Source organism: Talpa europaea (genome assembly GCF_964194135.1).
Source record: "Talpa europaea genome assembly, chromosome: 1".
NCBI classification, from domain to species: domain Eukaryota; kingdom Metazoa; phylum Chordata; class Mammalia; order Eulipotyphla; family Talpidae; genus Talpa; species Talpa europaea.
The window spans coordinates 15036446-15058600 of record NC_140073.1 but is presented as its reverse complement, the minus strand read 5'-3'; the positions used below and the strand labels follow the sequence as shown (position 1 = coordinate 15058600).

Below are 22155 nucleotides of genomic sequence, written 5' to 3'. Positions count from 1 at the left end.
CAGAGTTTGGAACAAAACAGGCAGATTGACTGAAATACATTGCTGAGGGGAGCAGCTGGAGAGACAGGAGTCCGCTGTGCCAGGTGGGTCAGCACCTTGGCCTCCCCGGGATTGAACTCGAACTTGTGCTGCAGTGGCTGGTGATAGCTTGATAGCACTGTGTCTTTAACTCCTGTGCCACTAGGGAGGCGTCTGCTCCATCTTTTAAATCAAAGTATTAGACAGATCCTCTTGTGTATATTTGGTGGGTCCTAACTAAGATCAGTTCTTTATTGTACTTCTTAAAACTAAGCTGTTACTTTTCTTCTTTTCTCAGTTGTCACAGGTAGCACTGATGGAATTGGAAAATCATATGCGGAACAGGTAAGTAATTTTCAGGTTCTTTCTTTTTTGGCATACAAGAATATAAGAATATGACAGAGTCTTTCAGTAAAATTAATTTTTGAAGTTAAAAACTCAAGCTAATGTTAAGTACCAAAGATATATGTTGTTTCTACTGTGTCAGAAATACCATGTTTGCTTAAACAAATTTAAAATACATTTTTGTGCAAAAAGAAAATGAGCATAAAACTTTCTATCATGTTAAGTGGGGCTGTCTGTTTTATTATTTCAGTTAGCAAAGCGTGGCATGAAGATTGTCCTTATCAGCAGATCACAGGATAAACTGAACCAGGTTTCCAATGAAATAAGTGAGTTCTCCCAGCACCCCCCTCTCCCTTCATGTTTACAGAAGGAATACAGCTAATTTAGGTTTCATGTTTACAAGCAGATAACTAGCACTGACATATTTCTAATTCAGAAAGCTTCTTTTTCATGATGTTGTTAGGGTGTTTTAAAGATGGAACATCAATTTTTTCAAATTATTTTAGAATAATTTGCTTTAAATGTCTTTTACTGACATTTAGCTTTTGCTGTCAAAAGTCAGATTCTCTTATTTTATCATGATCTACTTAAACATCTGACTCTCCTTTCTGTTGCTTCATTTAGTATTCTTGCATCCTTGTTTTTACTCTTTTAACGTTCCTGTCTCTAAATATTTCTGAAAGATAGGACTAAGTGTGGCTGAGGAAAAAAACAGGAGGTTGCATAAATGCAAGTGATATCTTGAACTTTCTTCTTAGCCAGCTGTGCTTAAGAGCTGGATTACGATACGGCAAAGATGGCTTCTAGCTAACCCACCAGATGGATAAACCAGTCTGTCCATTTTCCTGGTAAAGCATATTGATTGGTATTCCAGCCTGCTAGCTGTGACCCTGGCAGTCTTCTCAGTAGGAGGATTATGCACACCACCACCCCCCAATAATAAATCAAATTGTTTACTTATTAAGAACCATTGTGTTTGTTCCCTAACTTATGCTGGATGCATGCTATTAAATATTCTGTAAACTGTGATGCAGTATTAGTGTAAAAAAGGGAATTATTGTTGCAAAAACTAGGTTGAATGCTCTAGGAAAAAAAAAGTGAGTTCTTTCCAAAATTGGCTGTCAAAGTAGGGATAAATGCAATGCAAAATATTGGACAAATTGTAGAAAGCAAGACGAAATTTGCTGATTGTTCCTATGTGTCGAAGTTTTGGCTGTATTTTAAAAGAATTGAAACTGCCATCATGAAAGATACATTATGTGTGTTCTTATTAGAATTTCAGCTAAACTCAAAGATAAGGCTTTATACAGACCATCAGTGAAAGAATCACACGTACACAAGGTCTAAATTAAAATAAAACAGTTTGATGTGTGTTTACCACTTTCTAAGATTCCTTGCTTTAACTGACCCTGAGTAGCCAATGAATAAACTTCCCAAATCTTCAGATGACAGAGGATTTGTTTGACACTGTATTTTTTCCAAATTTATTGCGATGTAATTAACATATGCCATGTAAGTTTAAGGTATATGATTGTACCCTTTGTCCTTCCAGAGGGATTGCACGGAGATGCACTTCATCTTTAGGTTAAAAAAAAAAAAAGATCTCTATAGACTTCTAATATTAGTGTGTGGAATTTTTTCTAACCCTCCAGGATAACACAGATCTTTACAAATGTGAGACATACACACACACACACACACACACACACACAATCTCTGGCATTTAAGTATTTTAACTTCTAAGGTTTTGACTGTGTAAACACAACCCCACCAGTCCAAGACACACAGTATTTTGCAGTTTTGCTAAGGTGTGAAATTTAATTAAGCTGTAACACTAATGAGCCCGAGGTAGTTACTACTTAAATAGTAGATGAATGTAATATTGTCTCGACTTTTATGCTCTTTCTTTCTTGATTATTTGTAGTCTTGTGTATAGTAGCTCTAGTGGTGATAAAAATGGTTTGTATAAAATTGGTTGTTAATGGAAGCTACTAGTTGCTAGAAGTAGAGGTTGGTAGGCAGAAAATAGAAACTTTTGATGAAAGAATGTCGAATCTGAAATGCTCTGATATGAATCCAGCATCTACTCACTACAGATACAAGAAGAGCTCCCCGATGACACTCTTTCAGCAGGTGCCCAGCCCATGCAGAAATTGCTCAGAGTCAGATGATACACTTTAATGATATTTGAGAATTTGGTTAACTTGGGTATTAGGTGCCATGTGACTGTGGGCAGATATGTGATTCTGGAGAAAGACAAACATTTTCATGAAGGAACAGATGGTAAAGGCACTGAATTGACCTTTATTATGAGGAATGTTTCTTTGTATGTATTGAAAATTTTGAAAAATGTTTTTCTGAGCATAATATAAATTTAACTGGAGAGGTGGTATCAACATACCAGGTCATGTGTTCTGCACTGAAGAAATATTCAGAGGAGATTTATAAGTTTGTAGAGGTTTTCAATTCAGACGCCAGCCATCTTTTTGGGAGGATAATATCTATTCCAAGGGAAGGAAGGGCCAGAATTTAACTTTGACAAAGACAGAGTAATGCTGTTTATGTCTTTAGCACATCTTTATTGAACACCAGGTACCAGGTATGGTGCTTGGCAGTCAGGATGCAGTGGCGGACACGACCGCTGCGGCTCCTGTTCTCATAGAATGTATATGCCAGTGGAGGAGGTAGAAGACAAATAAGCAAAAAAATTAAAAAACAAAAAAATCAGGCCAGAAGATTAAATAATTGTAGTTTGTAGTAAGTGTCCTGAAGGAAACAAGGGGCTGGAGATAGAAATTGGAGAGGTTCATCTTTTGTAGGCCTGGCAGGGTATTAAAGGGCCAGACTGATAACCTCTTGCCCAATAAGAGGGCCCTGCAGTTAGGAAGCTGGGGCTTTGGTTAGGGGAACCCCACTGGGCTCTCTTATGGGAGTGGAGAGTTTCATGTGCAAGTTGTACTCAATACATGGTATATCCACTACAGTATTCTTGTTTCCTTAGGCCTTTGGATTACTGCCTTTCCATTATGCCAGGGAAGTTGTATGTGTGGCCTCCCAGCCTCATTAAATGTAGACTTCCATGGAGTTCAAGTTTAATGCAGCCAACCAAGTTAATTCTTAGAGCTTCTTTCAGCTATATAAGCTATCCATTATATCCCAAATCTCTGGTCAGTGACTCATACAAAAAAAGTTGGCCCAGTAGGTGTTACGTTCTTTTTCTCTTCTTTTAACACTTTAGAATCCATTTTCACACAGATTTTCTGGGTTTCTACTAATACAGATTAGCCAAATTTTGCAATTATTTCTGTGTATGTAGGTTATTCCTTTGTAGACTAGCCCTTGTTCTGTTCCCCTGAGAATACTGCCCCTTAGCCCCGTTATCAGTAGCAGTAAGGGACGGTCCAGCTGGATCTGGAGAAGAGGAATTCTCCTGCAAGGAAAGGGTACAGTTATGATGAGGTTATTATAGGGTCTTCAAGTCAGAGAAAGCTAATCTCTTCGGACATAAGAGAGCAGGCTATTTCTATTTCCACGGGCAAGGGAGGCTCAGAGTAGCTTTGGGATTCAGGTTCTCATCTTCAGCCGAATATACCAGCTATCCCCATCCCAAGTCTCAGTGTCCCCCTTTTCTCATTCAGTGCCTTTACTTTGACACATGAAACAGGGCGAGTCTGTGGACTTTAATTTGCATGTCATTCTGCAGCTGACACAGTTAAATCGGATGTTAGCAGCGTGAGCGCCACGGCTAGAAGACATAAACGTTTCTGTGAGGAAGTTCTCCATTGATAAATGTGAACTGAAAGTCTGAGAACCTGAGCTTGGCATAGTTTCTTTTTTCAGTAAGGGCTCTGGTGCATTCAGAAGAAGTTAAACTTATTTTCCCTTCCTTCTTCCTTATCTGATGGAAAGAGGAAAATAGGAGATTGAAAAGGAAGCTATGTGCCAAGTGAAACAAAATAGGGAGCCTCCTGGCTCATCTCCCCTCAAGATTGTCATTATGTAAACTTGGCGATGCTGTGCTTTAGAAGCATTTCCCTGTAAATATGAGGACTGTCTACTCATCAAAGTTCTTCAGAACAAGTTTAAAAGGATTACATGTTTTTTAGTAGAGAGCAAAACATGCGCCAGCAATGGATAAATGCTTTCTCTGGATTGACTGCTTTGGCGAAATTATAGTTCTTTGTAAAGACACCTGTCACCTGTTGAATTAAGCTGAAAGTCAGGGCCTCCCCGGTGGCCCAGCGGTTGAGTGCTGGGTTGCGAAGCTGCCCGCGGCCTCTGCAGCACCGGTTCGATCCCCGGCTGCTCCCCTGCCACTGGAGGAGGGTCCCACATGGCGTGCAGACCTCTCCTGCCGCCCGCTGCTCCCCTCAGCAGTGTACCTCGGTCCTTCTGCCTGCTCTGCTCCCTGCTCTGGCTCTGGTGAATTCTCCCACCCTCCTGTGCTTCTGACTGTACCCAGTGCATGTATAAACAAAAACAAACAAACAAACAAACAAATAAATAAATAAAACATGCCTCTATTAAAAAAAAAAGCTGAAAGTCAGCACACTGTGTTAAGCTTATTTTATCACTTTTAGCCGGGATTATTAATATATTAGGTATTTTTGTCCATTTGGATTTGTCAAACAAAAAAAAAAACTTGATAATTTTTGAACTCTGAGCAGAGTTTACTTAATACAGCACAATGCAGACTAGCTCATAGAATATAGAGGTGGTGATACTTACATTATTATGTGGCTGCTGGCATTTCTGAATGCATGTAGTTTAATCAGCTTTCATTTGGGAAAAAAAGAACATTTCATTGATTAAACAAAAAACTAAACATAGTATTTTCTCTTTTTGGTAACTTTTCTCAGGTTGTGAGCTTTAGGATGGCCCTGGAATTCCAAGGTTTTGTCTGTTAAAATGCAAAGCTTTTAGAAATCTTACTGGTCTATAGTCCACAGAGGAATAGGATAAGGTAAAAAATACTAGTTTCATTTTTTTCATCCCTTATGCTATCAAATCTGTGGATTGACCAAATAAGTTTGTTCCATACTTTTCTAATGCATTCTCAGTATCATTAATTTGGTGCTTTGTTATATTTAGCTTATGTCTGCTACCTGTCACAATGAGACATTAGTGAACACATAAAGACCTTATTTTATGTTTAATAAAACTAGAACCACATGATGTTATGATCAGAAAACTAAGATCACTCAGCCCCTAGGGTCATAATTGCATTTGTTTTTTGTCACTTCTGTAGTACCAGAAATATTTGTATTGCCTGAGTTCACATATTCCAAAGTCAGGTACTAGGAACCCAAAATCATCCAGTTTGCCTCTACTGGTTTTACCTGTAGATTCTATGACTGTTAGAGCTATCCTCTAACTCCAAGATTACCAAATTCAATGTTAACCAGCCTTCCAGAGAGTGACATTCTGTACTTTCTATAAAACTGAGACTTCCAAGGCCAAAGAGTAGGTACCAGGATAGTTTCTAGAAGATCTTTGAAGTATTGTTTCCACAGATGGGCGTGCAATCCTTGTTCCTCACTAGTGGGCTTGTCATGCCTAATAAGCTGAGATTTACCGTTAAAAAACATTTCTGGCATGGTCATGGTTACAAATTTGTTTTCTCTAATTATATTCTGGTAGGAAGAAGGATAGATTCTTATTGAGCCTATGCAAATAAACACATTGCCCTGTAAAGTAAAAGAATTGTGCAAAGACATGTTGTATAATATTTGACCATTGTTCTGATTAGTTTTGCAGACAATGCTGTCAGTATGTTGTGTATTTTCTATTAAGTTTTCAATTTTCAATTTAGTGACTTATTTGTTTATGTTCCAGTTACTCTTGCTTAATAACTTAACACCCCAAACTTACTAATGACAAACAACTATTACAGATGCTTACACATTTTGCAAATGAGGAATGTTGCCGGAACTTGGGGGCAATTCTTTTTCTCCTCTTTGCACTATTGATGTCTCTCGGTCATACTCAGCTTGTCTGATCAGGAAAATCTAAGATGGCCTCTCTCACAGATCCGATGCCATGAAAGAGAGTGACTGGAAGGCTGACCTCAGCTGGAATGGTTGGCTGGAGTGCCTGTATGTAGTCTCGTCAGCAGAGCCCTCTCACGATAGTTGGATTTCTATGTGGTAACTTTCTTCCCCAAACTAAATGTTCCAAGGGAATTGTGGGTTTTGTGTGTGTGTGTGTGTGTGTGTGTGTGTGAGACCTACTCTCAGAATTCAGATAGTGTTACTGTCACCATGCTGTATTGGAAACATTCATGAGCCTTCTTAGATTCAATGGCACAGGAATAGACTCCACTTCTTAATGGGGGAGTAACATGGGAACTTTGAAGAACATGTGGGAAGGGAGATATTTTTTGAAAATAAAATCTGGATTTGGAAAATACAATCTGCCACAGTTTATAAACTATATTAAGATTTCCCAGAGAACACTTTTCCTGAGTTTTGTGGGATCAGTTGGAACAATATACCATTCAAAGAGTGTTTCATTCCATTTACGCAAAAATAACCAGTTACAATGAGGGGAAGAATTAAGAAGAAAACAGGTTTTCATGAAACCACTATTAAATTTCTCTCCTTAGTTTCAGTCTTTCAACATTAACTCTTGATTATTTCTTTTAAACATTTTTTTATTTATCCATACAAGAGCTTGGGTGCAGGCCAGAGAGGAGTACAGGGGGCGAGAGAGTTCACCAGAGTCAGAGAGAGGAGCAGAACAGGCAGATCTACTGAAATACACTGCTGAGGGGAGCAGTGGGCGAGACAGGAGAGATCTGCTGTGCCTTGTGGGTCAGCTCCCCAGCTGGGGATCGAACTTGTGCTGCAGTGGCTGTGGATAGCGGATAGCTTAACCACTTGCACCACCAGGGAGGCCCTAATTCTTGTTTTATCTTTTCTTGGGTGAAGTGTTTGCTTGTTAAATAAAAGAATGCAAATACTGACCAGTTTCCTGTTAGAGCCTGTCTGGTATTCTGCTTGTGGTGGTGGTGGGGTTCACTAGAAGGAAGCCTAACGCATGAATTGATTCTTTGCTGCGTCAATAATAGTCAAGAGTTCAGCCTTTACCAAGGCTTTACTTCTTTGCCTATTTTTTCCTAAAGACTTAATTTCCTGATCTCCAATTTATGACTGGGGCCTTTTGGCAAATTTGAAGGAAAAATGTGAACCACCTGTTAAAAAGAAATGGATGGTCTCTGGTTAATTTATTACAGTAATTAACACTGTCAGAATGGAATCCCCTATTGGGGTATAACACAGAGCTAGCTAATGATTTAGTCAATGATTATCTTGAGGGCACAAGCCTTATAATGGACACTAACGGCATTGATTAATCTCTAGGGGCTTCTATAAAGTGTGCTTTAAAAGTGGCACCAATTAGCAGAGGTGTTTTATACTTAAAAACAGTCTTAGAAATCATTTTGCTCATAGTTGTGCCAGTCTTTACATAGGGTCATTGATATGTTTCTTTTCATCCTGAAAAGTATGTAAGTATTGAACCATATTCATTATCAGTTATATCATTGTCTTTTCCCATATTTGGGACTTGATAAATAGGGCAGCACTCGGAAGAGAGGTGAGCTAATTAAAGATAGAAAGATTGTACTAGGCATCTAGTTCTTCTGAATAGCCTCCTTGCTCAACAGCACTACCCAGTGGCTGTCTGAGAAATACAAAAGATAGCTTGAGTGAGAAATCTCTTTTAACAAGTTCATTATTCTGAGGCTCAAATTTGTGAAGACACTGTCATAAAGCATTTCTAAGAGACCAGTGATTACAACTAAATGTAAGCATAAGTTATAGGTACTCAAGACAAGAAATGATTATTATAGTCGTGGTTTAGAGTACTAGTAACTGAAGTAAAGCACAGCTGCAAGAAACAATAATTTGTAGGAAATGTATCTTTTTCTGAAATGGAAAACTTTTGTTAAAAAATTATTCAAGGGCATGACAAAAATGATCATAAATGCTCAAAAAGTTAACAAACAGGCTGTTAGGAAGTGAGGGTGTGCTGGGGAGATAAGGAACCTTTGCTGTACAGGCTGGGTATTGAAGGCACAGAATAATTTTTTATACTTTTCTAGTTAAGAGAAGGCTATATTCTCAAAGATCAAGTTTCTTCTCAACAACTGGTTTCATAGTCTTTAATTCGAAAGCTTTCTATGTTGTTGATTTTAATATATTTTACATACCCATTTGTACATATATTTAGACAAGCTAATTCTTTCTCTTGTAGGTAAAAATGTTAATTTTGTGTGTTATTTCTTTATATGATAATGCATATACCACACTGAATTTGCCATCCTTATTGGAGTTATCTTTAATAATTTTAGTATAGAGGTATAGTGCAGGTAAGCGATTCCTCATTACTTAACTCACTGTAATAGTAGTATAGTATCTTAAAGTCAATTAACAATCACAGAAATTATATTTATGCGAACATTACAGAACACACTATCATTTCTGATATCACATTTGTCAGAGGGATGACATTTAAAAGCTTTTACACAGAGGATGGTTGTGTAATTAAGATCAAATGATTTACACATTGTATGAAGTTTAGAAGGACCAGTCCTTTCATAAAGACATTAGTTCCTGCAACTTTAAATGGTTTGTGGAAGCAGAGATAATATATCTGCCTGGCAAAACCTATGTAGAACATTTAAAAGTCAAAGAAAGAAACATTACAATAGCTTTATATTTCATATAGTGATATGATCAGAAAGAAGATGTGTGTTTTTTTTAATTATAATTACCAAACCTTATTTGATAATTAGGCAAGGATTTATATCTAATTTGGCGAGGATTAAGCTTAACTAGGACTCTGTGCACAATTTAGATGCTTTTTTTTTTATAGAGGCATGTTTTTATTTATTTATTTGTTTGTTTGTTTGTTTGTTTGTTTTGTTTATACATGCACTGGGTATAGTCAGAAGTGCGGGAGGGTGAGAGAATTCACCAGAGCCAGAGTGGGGAGCAGAGCAGGCAGAAGGACCAAAGTACACTGCTGAGGGGAGCAGCGGGCGGCAGGAGAGGTCTGCGCGCCATGTGGGACCCTCCTCTGGTGGCCGGGGAGCAGCCGGGGATCAAACCAGCGCCGCAGAGGCTGCGGGCAGCTTCGCAACCCAGCGCTCAACCGCTGGGCCACTGGGGAGGCCCTAGATGCTTTTTTTTTTAAAGTAAGTTAATGAATCTTTTTTTGCAAAAAAAAAAAAAAAATTTTATTTATTTATACAAGCACTGGGTACAGTCAGAAGCGTGGGAGGATGAGAGAATTCACCAGAGCCAGAGCAGGGAACAGAACAGGCAGACTGATGAAAAACCCTGCTGAGGGGAGTAGCAGGCACAGCAGGAGAGGTCTGCATGCCATGTGGGACCCTCACCAGCGGCCGGGGATCGAACCGGCGCTGCAAAGGCCACAGGCAGCTTCGCAGCTCCGCGCTCAACCGCTATGCCACCAAGGGAGGCCCACAATTTAGATTCTTATATAACTGTTTACTTACTAGTTATTTAACAATCTAGAATGCTTGTATTAATGCATTTTTAAATAACTCTGTGGCTGGTCAAATATTTGTTTGAATTCTTTAACTTTCATTGCTTGAGCTACTCATTTCTGTGAGAATGATTTTTCTAAAATTCACAACACATTTAAGCATTATTTTTGTCCTTATCTGGTAATTCTTAAATTTTCTCTTCTTATATTTAAGTGAGCACTTACTAGTCTTGATAAGCCATTCTGAACAGGGGTCCTTTAAAACAGAGTTGGTTACAAGTATTATTCATGTCTTCTGTATCTTCATAGATTTCCTGTCTCCTTGCTCTTATCAGTTATACTAAGAGAGGAAAAATCTAATTGTAATTATGGATTTGTCTGTTTTGATTCCTTAATTCTTTTCTACTAGGCATATTAACATTTAGGAGTGCTATGTCCTCTTGATGAATTCATTTATCCCTTTATCATTATGAAATGCTCTTTATTCTCGGTGATAATCTTTATATGGCTCTGTCCCAGCTTTCTAAAATTATTGTTAGCATGGTATATCTTCTTTTTCTTTATCTTTAATCTATGTGTCCTTTATATTTAAAGTGGGTATCTTGTCAACAGCATGGGTTTGATCTCTTTTTTTAAAAAATCCATTTTGATCATTTCTGCCTTCTTTTTTCTTTGCCACTTTAGATTTTGCAGCATATGTCTTTAACTTGTCCCAGTCTACTACCTCATGTACAGCATTAGTATCAGACAACACTGTACTTTCATTTTCCATTTATGCTATGAACTGTATAACATTATTTTGCCTTCCACAATCAATTATATTTTAGTGAGATATTTAAAAGTCTTTTATATTTACATGTAATGCCATTTCTGATGCTCTTCATTCCTTTCTATAAATACAAATTTCAACCAGGAATCTTTTGTTTTGCTCTGTCTTAAAGACATTCTTTACCATCTCTTATAGTGCTGGTCTACTGGTGATGAACTTTTTTGATGTCCAAAAGTAAACCTTTATTTTTGAAATGTGTTTTCTCTGGGTATAAAATTTTAGGTTGGCAGGTTCTTGTTTTCTTCTCAACACTGTCACTACTTTGTTTCACTGACTTCTGACTTGTTCAGTGTTTCTAACTTGTTCAGTGTCGTCCTCATCTTATCACAGTACATAATGTACTTTTTTATCTCTATACATTTAAGATTTTTCTCTATCACTGGTTTTCGCAATTTTGTCCCTGGTCGTATTTTCTTCATGTTTCTCCTGCTTCGAGTTTGTTTGCATCGAATATTTTTTCTATCCTTCACCTTTTTTTCTCAGCTTCTAGTTATACATACATATTTTAAGCTGATTGAAGGAGTCTCTCAACTCAGTAATGTTGTGTTTTTTTTTTATTTTCTCTATTCACTCTCTTTGTATGTTTCATTTTATATAGTGTTTATTGATTGCTATGCCTTCTTAACCATTACCTTTTTTTCTCTACAGTATTTAATCCACTGTTAATGTTTATACACACACACACACACATATCCAGATGTATTTTTTCCCTCTCTATATAAAATTTAGGTCATTTTTATGGTTTAAATGTTCTTAAAATGTTCACCATCTGCTTTCTTAGACATAAAGTATATAGCATGTTGTGTCCTCATCCCCTCCACTAAACATCTCTATCTATCTCTCTTTGTTTTCTTTGCTTTAGTTTTTGTTCATTCTCTCTGTACCACCTGCTAAATCTAAGGACTCTGGCTTCCCCAAATGGTCTGTATTTGAATTATTCTCTATTTATCCTGGTCTAAAAAAAATCTCTGGGCATTAGGCTAGGTTAACTGCAAGGCTTACCTCATTTGTTTCCCTCCTCTTAGATATTGCTGTCCTCACTATTTGTTATCCAGTGTCTGAAAACTATTGTTTCATATGTTTTGTCCAGTGTTTTTAGCTTAAGGTGAATGAATAAATCTTGTCTGATACCATCATGGTGGATGCAGAAAGCCCCCCTTCCTCTTTCCTATTTATTTACTTGTTTATTTTTTTATAGACTTCCTTGTTAAGTATAATTACTATCTTTGCACACATCTATAAATATCTGGTCTGCGTTAGACTTTAAAGAAAGAATAGGAAATCCTTTTGTAAATGTTTACACTGTGCCTGGTATGGTTAAGAGGGATTTGCCCACTTAGCAAGTATCATTTTGATGACGGAGAGTTGAGCAGAAAAATAGTTTTGAAATTTAGCTTATGTTCCAATTTTGGTAAAGTGGTTTTCTAGGCTAATGTGAGATCCCGTTGTAAAACTGTCCAACTAGACAATTTCAGCAAGGGTAGCTTGTTTCAACTTCATTACTGTTTGTAACCAATCCTTTACTCTGATAGAGAACAACATCTGCAATATGGGTGGATATTTTGTTAGAAATCTAGCATACCTACCAATTAGTTGGCCTAGTTAAATTAGCATGTGTTGGTCTGCATCTCCAATTAAGGCAGCTGCTTGAATGTTGCTGTTCTACAGCTGGCATGAGGCATGTGGGAGTGTACTGCACCATGGCCAGACACTAGCTATACCTCTTAATTAAAATATTTGCTTATGTTTGTATGGTTTCTTTAAAACAGTGAGTGGTCTTTCCAATTGGATTATTGATGGTTCAGTGACTTTTGTATAAAAAAAGCTTTTCTTGATAGGGGAAATGTAGGACCAAGGTGTTCTGAAATGAGTCCCTTTTAGGTAAATGATTGGTGTTTCTCCTCCCACTTTTAAATTGTTAGTTCTAAGTGGATAATTGTAATTTGGGGTACAGTCTTCAGTTAAAAGAATTTGTGGACAGGCATATTCTTTGAAATATTTATAAAGTTCAATAGTTTTATATGGGGATTACTTCCTTTTTCATGATGGTGAGAAGGTACTTTGAAAGTTTGATGGAAAAGTTTCATTTTAACTTGATTATTCCATCAAGTGAAATATTTTCTTGTCAATTACCCATTGTTTTGATAATCTTATTCTACCACTTTTTATTAAATGCATAAATTATGTTAAATGCTAATCTTTAAATAACTACACATCAACTATATTAAAATGCTTAGTGCTGTGTTCAACACTAGAATCAGAGAAGAAATGTGCCCATTAAAACCAATAGGAAATTTAATAAATTTTGCTTTTTGCATTGTGTTATTCCTTTGCTGCTTAAAAAAAAAAAACCCAGTAGAATTAACATTTATGACAATGGACTACAAGTAATCAAACAAATATTGATACAGAATTAGCTTTTATTGTGCTTCCATTCTGATTAGAGTTGCATAAAATTTAAACTACAATCACTGTTTAATAACTGATAAAAATATTAAGCTACAATTTAAATATATTTTTTGTGGGACAATTAGAATCATGTTTAGGCATGCGTGGTTTGGGAAGATATACTCCAAAGAGTTTTAAAAGGCATCCCTGTTTAGGAACTACTAATCGTTTAAAACCCTCTTTTTATAATTGGAAACGAAGTCTGAGAAACAAAGTCTTACCTAGTTAATGGCAGACAGAGTTCCAATCTTTGGCTTCTCCATTTCTCTACTCTGTCACCCCCATACTTTAAACGTACTTTAAATATTGTAGTTGGGTAACTGAATGTTAACTTTTGGGGAGGTACACCCCCAAAACATATTGTCAGAATGACAAGGAAATAAAACACAAACGGAACTAAATTTGTAACATGATTGTGTTTGAATGCAGTTGCCTATTTCAGTTATTAGCATTGGGTTATTTAAAGGACATGGTGAAGAAAGAAAAAGAAAATTACCGATGGTCTCACTCATAGCAGGAATCTAGAAAACTTAAATAAGGAACCAGGAAAAAGAATAACTATAAGAAAGAAAATATCAAAATTAACGAACAACTATGAACCAGAGACACTCTATGGGGGGTGGGGGGGCAGGGAAAGGAGGGATTGGGGTCAAAATAAGGGGGTTGTAATTGTATGGGGAATATAAAAATAAAATTTAAATAAAAATAAATAAAAAAATTAAAGGACATGGTGAGCATTCTGGTTAAAATGGATTTCTTTGTTTCTTTTCATTTTTTAAGACACAGCTCATATCTGTGTATTTAAGGATAACTTTGGATTAGTAAGACCCTAACATAACTAAATGAAACTGTTTGTTTTTATACTAAAACAAGCTTTGATTAAAAACAAATAATCTTCCAGTAACATTGGTGATATTTCCTAAATAAGTAATGGATACCCATCCATGGTTGATCCTTAGAACAATTACGAGGACAACCTGACAAGGTTACCCAGCATTATACAGGAGGCAATAGAGCTGATCCTCAGTTGCAGGTGATCTAATTGCAGATTTGGGTCTCCTTTCACTCCTCTTATGTTTCTTATTCACCCCCAACCAACCTTTATGGTTAAATTTAGAATCCAGAGGTGCCTCAAATATGTGCCTTCTTTCCCAATCTTGAATCAATTAATCAGTGCTTTTGACTCCCATTTCCAAGTTGCATGGAGGATGCAGTGTCACTGTCTAATTCTCAAAAGCCTCTATTCATCCTTTGTGTGTGTTTATTGGTAGTTTGTGTGGCTGGATATTGGATGTCAGCACGGCAGGGGGCACCTCAGGAGTGAGCTCCAGCCTGCCTACTGTCTCAGTGATGGCAACTCTGCCTTCAGCAGTTTCCTGTGCTGTTGATAAAATGACTGACTGCTGTATGTTTCCTCACACTTTGTCTGCTATTCCTTATTGTTCCCATCTTAAGAAGGACCTGTTTTGCTCAGCGGGTGTCTTTATATGCCTAGCTTTTCAACCTCCTCAGAGGAAGAAATGTCATCTCTGAAAGCCAACCTCTTCCGGGTCCTGCAAGGACCTGTTCTCCCTGGAAATCTTTTCTGATAATCTCAAACAGCCAGTACCCTTTAGACAGGTTTTGTTTGGTCCACCTTTTGTTTTAAAAATCATCACGTCACTTAATCACATAAAGTATGTCTTCTGAAAATCCAAATGATCTGTAAACCTGGGCCAACTTTCCTAAGGGCAGTGCCAGATTTAAAAATAAACAACCAGTTATTTTACTAGAGAAAATGAGTTTATACAGGGATAACCAGAAGAATTGCATGTGGAATGTGGAAAATGCATGCTATGGTGGACCATAGGCAGGTCCAGCAAAAGGAGAGGCTTATGTAAAGGAGAGGCTTTCTAAATTTAAGTCCATTGAGAGGGGGGATAATTTGGGGGGGGGGGGTGACAGCTTCTCATTGGTTGGGCTGCAGCACTTCTTAGTGGTGCTGCTGCCTGGCAGGGTACATTTTCCTTGGAATGGTAAGGCAGAGACTTCCTGTCTGGAAGTATAGGCGTAGGCCACTTCCTGTTGAGACTTGCAAATGAAGGCAAGTGCATGTAAATGATGGTGAGTGATGCATGCACAAATTAATGAGTGATCATAAAGTTGGAGTCACATGCTCCTTCCCAGTTACTCCTTTTGTTCTCAGAATTCACACTGTCTTAATTTCTTTTTTAAAGATTTATTTGTTTATTTATTTATACAAGTACTGGGTACAGTTGGAAGCACGGGAGGGTAAGAGACTTCACCAGAGCTAGAGCAGGGAACAGAACAGGCAGGCCAACGAAATACATTGCTGAGGGGAGCAGTGGGCATGGCAGGAGAGGTCTGTCTCACCATGTGGGACCCTCGCCGGTGGCCGGGGATCGAACTGGCGCTGCAGAGGCTGCAAGCAGCTTCGCAGCCCAGCGCTCAACCGCTGCGCCACCAGGGCAGGCCCCACACTGTCTTAATTTCTAATGATATCATTTAACTTTGACTTCTTTGGTTTTTACATACACTACACAATCCAGCATATTTTCATTTGCTTTTTGGCTTCTTCAACTCAGCGTTATGTTTAGGAGCATCATCTATATTTTTACCTGTAGCTATAGTTTTAGTTTCATCCCTTTATGAATAGACCACTGTAGAGGCGGGAAGGCCACAGTGCAGGATCTCTGTGCCCGGAGCAGACGGGGTAAAGAAGGAGTCCTGGAGCCCTTGGTGGCTTTTGCAAGCTTTTATTAGGATTTACCAGGCACACAGCAGGCAGCCCTCAGCAAGTCATCACACTTTCTGGGTTCTCTCGCATTTTCTCATGGCCTTTACTTCTCTGCTCCTTTCTCTCTGTTGTTCCACTGGAAGCTCTCTTTCGCTCTTTCCATGCTCTCTGCTGCTGTCCGTGACGGCAGCCCTTGTAAGCCCAGTCTCTCAGCCCAGGTGTACCTACCTGTGCATGCCCACACCCTACTCCAGGTGTCTGCCATCAGGTATACATTCAGGACCACAGATCCATCATCAATCTTAATGGCAGGAGGGCAGAAAAGCCTGATACCTTTTATTTTCCCTACAACCACACTTCATTGTCTGTTCCATTGTTTATGGACATTTGGATTGTTTCCACTTTGAGCTGTTATCAGTGGTGCCAGGTGTCTCTGGAGCATGTGTGCATTTCAGTCAGGGTTATACCTACAAGTGGATTCATTTTTGAGACATCCTGGTAGTCTCTGTTACACAGAAGGCATTTCTGTTTCTTTCTGGGTTTTGGGTATAGAGATACCAAATGCATTTTATGCATTTTTTAAAATTAATTTTTAAAAAGATTTATTTATGTATTTATATAAGCACTGGGTACAGTCAGAAGTATGGGAGGGCGAGAGAATTCACCAGAGCCAGAGCGGGGAACAGAACAGGCAGACTGACGAAATACACTGCTGTGGGGAGCAGCGGGCTTGGCAGGAGAGGTCTGTCCCGCCATCTGGGATCCTTGCCTGTGGCTGGGATTGAACCAGCACTGCAGAGGCTGAGGGCAGCTTCGCAGCCCAGTGCTCAACCTCTGCACCACCAGGGGAGGCCCGTTTTTTAAAATTTATATATATTTACATTGTTGTTCATTCTCCTCTCAAGTGTAATCCCCATAAAATTCCCACCGCCAAGACACCTGCGAACTGTCACCATAGTCTCTTGTGCTCTTCCCTCCCCTGTTTTGTGTTTACAAAGATAAATGGCCTCTTTAAAACTTTATTCACTGCCATTCTTCCTTCCCCTGTTTTGATACCTCTCCTATTTCCCAGCTGAATGTCACCAACTTATAGTTTGCCTGCTAGTTTTGTCTTTTTTTTTGGTGTGATCCCTTGTTTGGTTTCCTTGTGTTCCTCCTATAAGTGAAACCATAGATAATTGTTCTCTTTCTTTCTGACTTATTTCCTCTGAGCATAAACCCTTCTGGGTCCATCCATGTTGCTGCAAATGGTATGAGTTTATTTATTTATTTTGATTGGTGAATAGTGTTCCATATGTATATATACCACAATTTTTTTGGACCCAGTCATCTGTTTTTGGACATTTATGTTGTTTCCATATCGGAGCTATTCAAATGCATTTCTTAAGAGCATATTGTCAATACAGTAGCTGACTAGAAATCAGCATCGAGACCATAACTCTTTCTGTGATCTGCCACCTTAAAACCAAAAAACAAAGCAAATTAAAAAAAAGCAGCTAATGATCTAAGATCAACTATTTTCGTATCTTAACTGTTTATGGTACGTTTATTGTGGATTTTAAACGTAATATATATGTATACATACATACATGCACATAGACTTGTGTAGGTTTGGTTTTTGAAAACTAAACATCTATCCTTTTTATTTAGCTACTTAAAAAATTTTCATCCTGCAAAAAAATGTTTTTCAGCCTACAAAGATTTTATAAGTTGATTCACCTGGCAGTTTTTTCTTCATTTGGCATTATGCCCAGTGGTGGGTGGGTAGTTAGTAGTGAGACTTATATTTCTAAGAGAATGTTAATGATGATGGAGACTAAGTATGCTACAAATTAGTGCATTAAATGGAAAATAAGCAATTTTAAGATCCTCCCTTCACTCTGCCCTTGTTTTCTCTTAAAAATTTCTTTAAAATACTGTAGAACAGGTATGTGTATTCACAACTGTTAACATGTATCGTTGTAATTAAATCATGAATTACAATAGATTCGTTGTTGTTTTTCGGCTTTGCTGTCTTTCCATCATCCTTTCAAGCGTAGTGCTAAAACATTAATTGAATTTTTTTCCTGGCACAACTACAGGATGATTTCTGCAAGAAGGGCTTAATGTTACTTAAATCATCATTTTACATAGCAACATAGCCTCGGGAACTTTTATACAATGCAGCTGCTATGGTAGAGAAAGGAAATCAAGTACTGCTGCACAGATTTCTAGGGATATTAATATATTTGTAAAAGCAAGCAGAATAACCTGTGTACTGCCTCATGATCTTACATGAATAGAAAATAAATCCCTGGGAATGGTTGCTTTTTCTTGAATAGAACAGAGCATCATGGGAATGTGGTCTGTTGGTGATCTTTTTGTGAATGGGTTTTCTTTAAGTTGTCAGGTTCTTATGAATGGTTTTGGGGGGGAGTAATAAACTTTCAAGCCATCTTGAGGATATTTAGCTATTTCTTAGCGAATGTTTTATGCAGATTTTATAACTTTAAGGTATTTTGTAGTTTATCTGTTTTAAAAATGGACTTTATTTTAGAGCAGTTTTAGGATCATAGCAAAATTGAGCAGAAGGTATAGAGGTTTCCCATATACACATACCTTTTCTACTATCAAAATCCTGCCCAGAGTGGTATGTTTGTTGCAACTGATGAACCTATGTCAAAACCTCCTTTCATACAAAATCCATAGTGTGTTATTAGTTTTTTCATACTCTTGGCAGGAATAAATTTATGTCAGATTTTTGTTGTTATATACTGCCTACAAAATGTTTGTCTTTGGATTTCTTAACTTATCTTCCCTTGACTTTTAAGAAATGGCATGGAAAATATATTTTTGCTTTTTGCCCTTTTTTTAAAAAAAAGTTTAACATTTAATGTTTTCAAAAAATAGATTTTACTGTATGCTGTCTTACACTGGGTGTAGGCTGAAAGGGCTCAGTGTAGATTCTAGGTTAGAAATGTGTAAGTCACTTAAGTGATTGGGCAGGTAATGAATATGAATCAAGTGGGCCAAAGTAAGACAAGAGGGAGTAGTGAGGTCTGAAGAACCCGGGAACCTTTGCCCTGTATAAACACCTTGACACCAACCAAGATTTACTAAGATTCTTACTTGGGGGCCTCCCCGGTGGCGCAGTGGTTGAGCGCTGGGTTGAAAAGCTGCCCGCAGCCTCTGCAGCGCCGGTTCGATCCCCCGCTGCTCCCCTCAGCAGTGTACTTGGGTCTTTCTGCCTGCTCTGCTCCCTGCTCTGGCTCTGGTGAATTATTTCACCCTTTTGCGCTTCTGACTGTACCCAGTGCTTGTATAAATAAATAAATAAATAAAATAAAGTTAGAACAAGGAAAGTATTATTTGCCTATGTACCTCTTTAAAAAAAAAAAAAAAAGATTCTTACATGGACCGAAATCCATGCCTTTTAAAATAGTGTTCCATTTTGGAATGGGAAATAAAAACATTGTTTTTATCCAAATTACTCTAATAAATACCAGAGTATGATGCTGTGACCTCGAGTTAATAATTAGGGGACCCTGGTACCATTGTGGGGCTTCTACTGAGAATTTTTGTCACCTGAGACTCCTGGTTGTCTATTTTTTTTTTTTAATAGAGGCATGTTTTATTTATTTATTTATTTGTTTGTTTGTTTTGTTTGTACATGCACTGGGTACAGTCAGAAGCGCGAGAGGGTGAGAGAATTCACCAGAGCCAGAGCGGGGAGCAGAGCAGGCAGAAGGACCGAAGTACACTGCTGAGGGGAGCAGCGGGCGGCAGGAGAGGTCTGCGCGCCATGCGGGACCCTCCTCTGGTGGCCAGGGAGCAGCCAGGAATCGAACCGGCGCCGCAGAGGTCACCGGCAGCTTTGCAACCCAGCGCTCAACCGCTGCGCCACCAGGGAGGCCCTCCTGGTTGTCTATTGTACATTGTATGGGGCAGGTATTGTCACATCTGTGAGTTGATAGTCTCTTCTCTGTATTATTTAGAGGTTGTTGTCAGGGTGAAACAGGATAATCGAGAAATTTCGTAATGTATGGGAATGTTTAAATTTCAGTTAACTGCTTTCTTGGGGCAAAAATGAGAAATGTAACTGCTGTGTTCCAGGACAATCTCCAAAATGTCTTCCACATTATCCATTATTGCTTTCCCTTCAGGCAGGATGCTCAAAAGTTACTGAATTTTGTTCATCTTTCTGTTTTTCATCATCCTGGTTCCAGAACCTAGTGATAAAGAAAACTTGCTTCGTTTCTCATTTCTGAACCTAATTGGCTGCCACGTTAAGAATCGGGAATTCATTGACATTTACAAAATCATTGTGCTGACTTGGATGTTTGAGAGACGACTAAAGGTTCAGGTCTCTAATTACATGGGAGCTATTGGTAATGGGATGTAGGTGATCTGCTCTCTCCTGACCCCGCATGGATATGGAGTCCTTTTGCCCCATGCTATATTGCATCACATACTCCCCGAAGGGCAAGCTGTCATCTTGTATGTATGATATCCTTATTACATGGACCTTACATATAGTATATGTTGCACAGTCATGTAATTGAGGCTGCTAACGGTATCATCTCATATGTATTATCTTACTCTTTCTAAGAAGATATTTAGAAGCTGCTTCTGCTGCTGCTTTTTTTTTTTTTTTTTAAAGAAAACTCTCCAAGAAGGTGCTTTTTGTGACTTCCCAATGAAATGTGATGTACTTACATAGGTCTTAATTCTTGTTTGCTGGTGCTATTTGATAATGAGGAATAGAGAAGATCAAAGAGAGGAAAAAGACACAGGCCCCTTATTTTCAAGCCACTTTTCATGACAGTGACAGTAGTCATTATTGAAACTTACAAAGGAAAAAGGGTGTAGAAGGAGATGCTTTGAGACACCAGTTTAGTGACCATCCAGAAGTTGGTTGGGTTTGTTCTTTGTAGGATTTGTAAATTGGTTTCCTCAAAACTACCACTTAAGCTTCTTAAAAATTTGATGGAAAGTACATATACAAAGACATAGAGTTTGTTAATGATAGATACATTATGTTTTAGGTTTTGTGGTTACATTGCGTGACATCCGCTGAAAACATTTCAGGCACACCTTTTTTTGCATAGGAATAATTGAAAGGGATAGCAAAAACAAGTACATAAATTTCACTTCTGAGGATTCAGCAATCAATTTGATCTAATTTGATCTATTGATTACCTGTGATATTACAAATTTGGTACACACTAGGAGTTGACGTGGGTCTTTAAACAGATCGTTGTACCAGCTTAAGAAATTTGAAATAGGCAGTTTCTTTGCTGGAAAAAATATTCCTATTTTTAAAGAATTATTGTTGTGTTTCACTGCAAAGCCCTCTCACCTTGCTTTATGTTTTCCCCATGGCATTTATTAACAAATCTGACAGATTCTATTTTTACCTGTTTCTTCCTGTTGCTCCTCCCAGTAGACTCTAAGCTCCAAGATTAAGTGGCATATTGTGGGTCACAGTCAATATCCCAGGTGCCCCTATCAGGTTCTGACCCACAGTGGGCTCTCAGTAAGTGTTGAATGAGGTAATGAATGTCCATGCATCGACTTACAAAGGGAATTCGGAGAACATGCTGTTAGGCCCTAATGAGACTATCCAGACTTGAATTACTTCATCAACAAAAGATTAGCCAAACTCAAAGTGTGCAGGCTATGTTCCTGATATGCATATACTTGCGAGTTTCAGAAGTAAATTTATGAGTTAAATGTGATTTTAAGACTGAACATTTTGTTCCTCACAAAAATTTGGATCTAAACACAAGGCTGCCAGCCTCTCCTGATAAGAAAGCAGCATCTGACATCATCAAGAGATAGTGCGGCCGGGACGGGTGTAGGATGCCTTTCCCATTGCCCCGTGCTGGGGTCCCCATCTGGTCTCTACCAGAGCTCTGACTCTGGGCAAGCAATTTCACTTCTATTTTATCATCTTCAAAGAGAGAATCCGTGTTCTGTGTGCTCTTTGGATCGGTGTGCAGTTTAAATGAGATCAGTTACCTAAAACTCTTAGCACAGTGCTTGGGATGTGGTAAACACTGAAATATTATTGTGATTTTATAAAAGAATGCTTTGAGAAGAGAGGAACAGGTACGTGAGAAGCAGGATGACAGAGTTCTAACCTGTTGGAGGCACATATTCAGCCTTGGTGCCCGCTGTGGAGTCTGAGCGTTTGGCAGGCTGCTGTGGATGGAAGGTGGCCTGTGCCGGGTCTTAAGATTGTACCTGAGAGCACTGACCGGGGAGGGGGGGGGGTCCTGTGTGT

The 22155-nt window shown here is 38.4% G+C and overlaps 1 protein-coding gene across 1 annotated transcript in view; it reads left to right on the top strand.

Moving 5' to 3' along the window:
• The window catches only part of HSD17B12 (hydroxysteroid 17-beta dehydrogenase 12), a gene marked incomplete at both ends in the record, with an annotated part of 127413 nt that overhangs the window by 46586 nt on the left and 58672 nt on the right, over positions 1–22155 (top strand). The window contains 2 exons of the mRNA XM_084236084.1: positions 317–363; positions 614–689. Of these exons, the coding sequence (XP_084092210.1) occupies positions 317–363; positions 614–689 (123 nt within the window). The remainder of the gene's footprint in view (positions 1–316; positions 364–613; positions 690–22155) is intronic.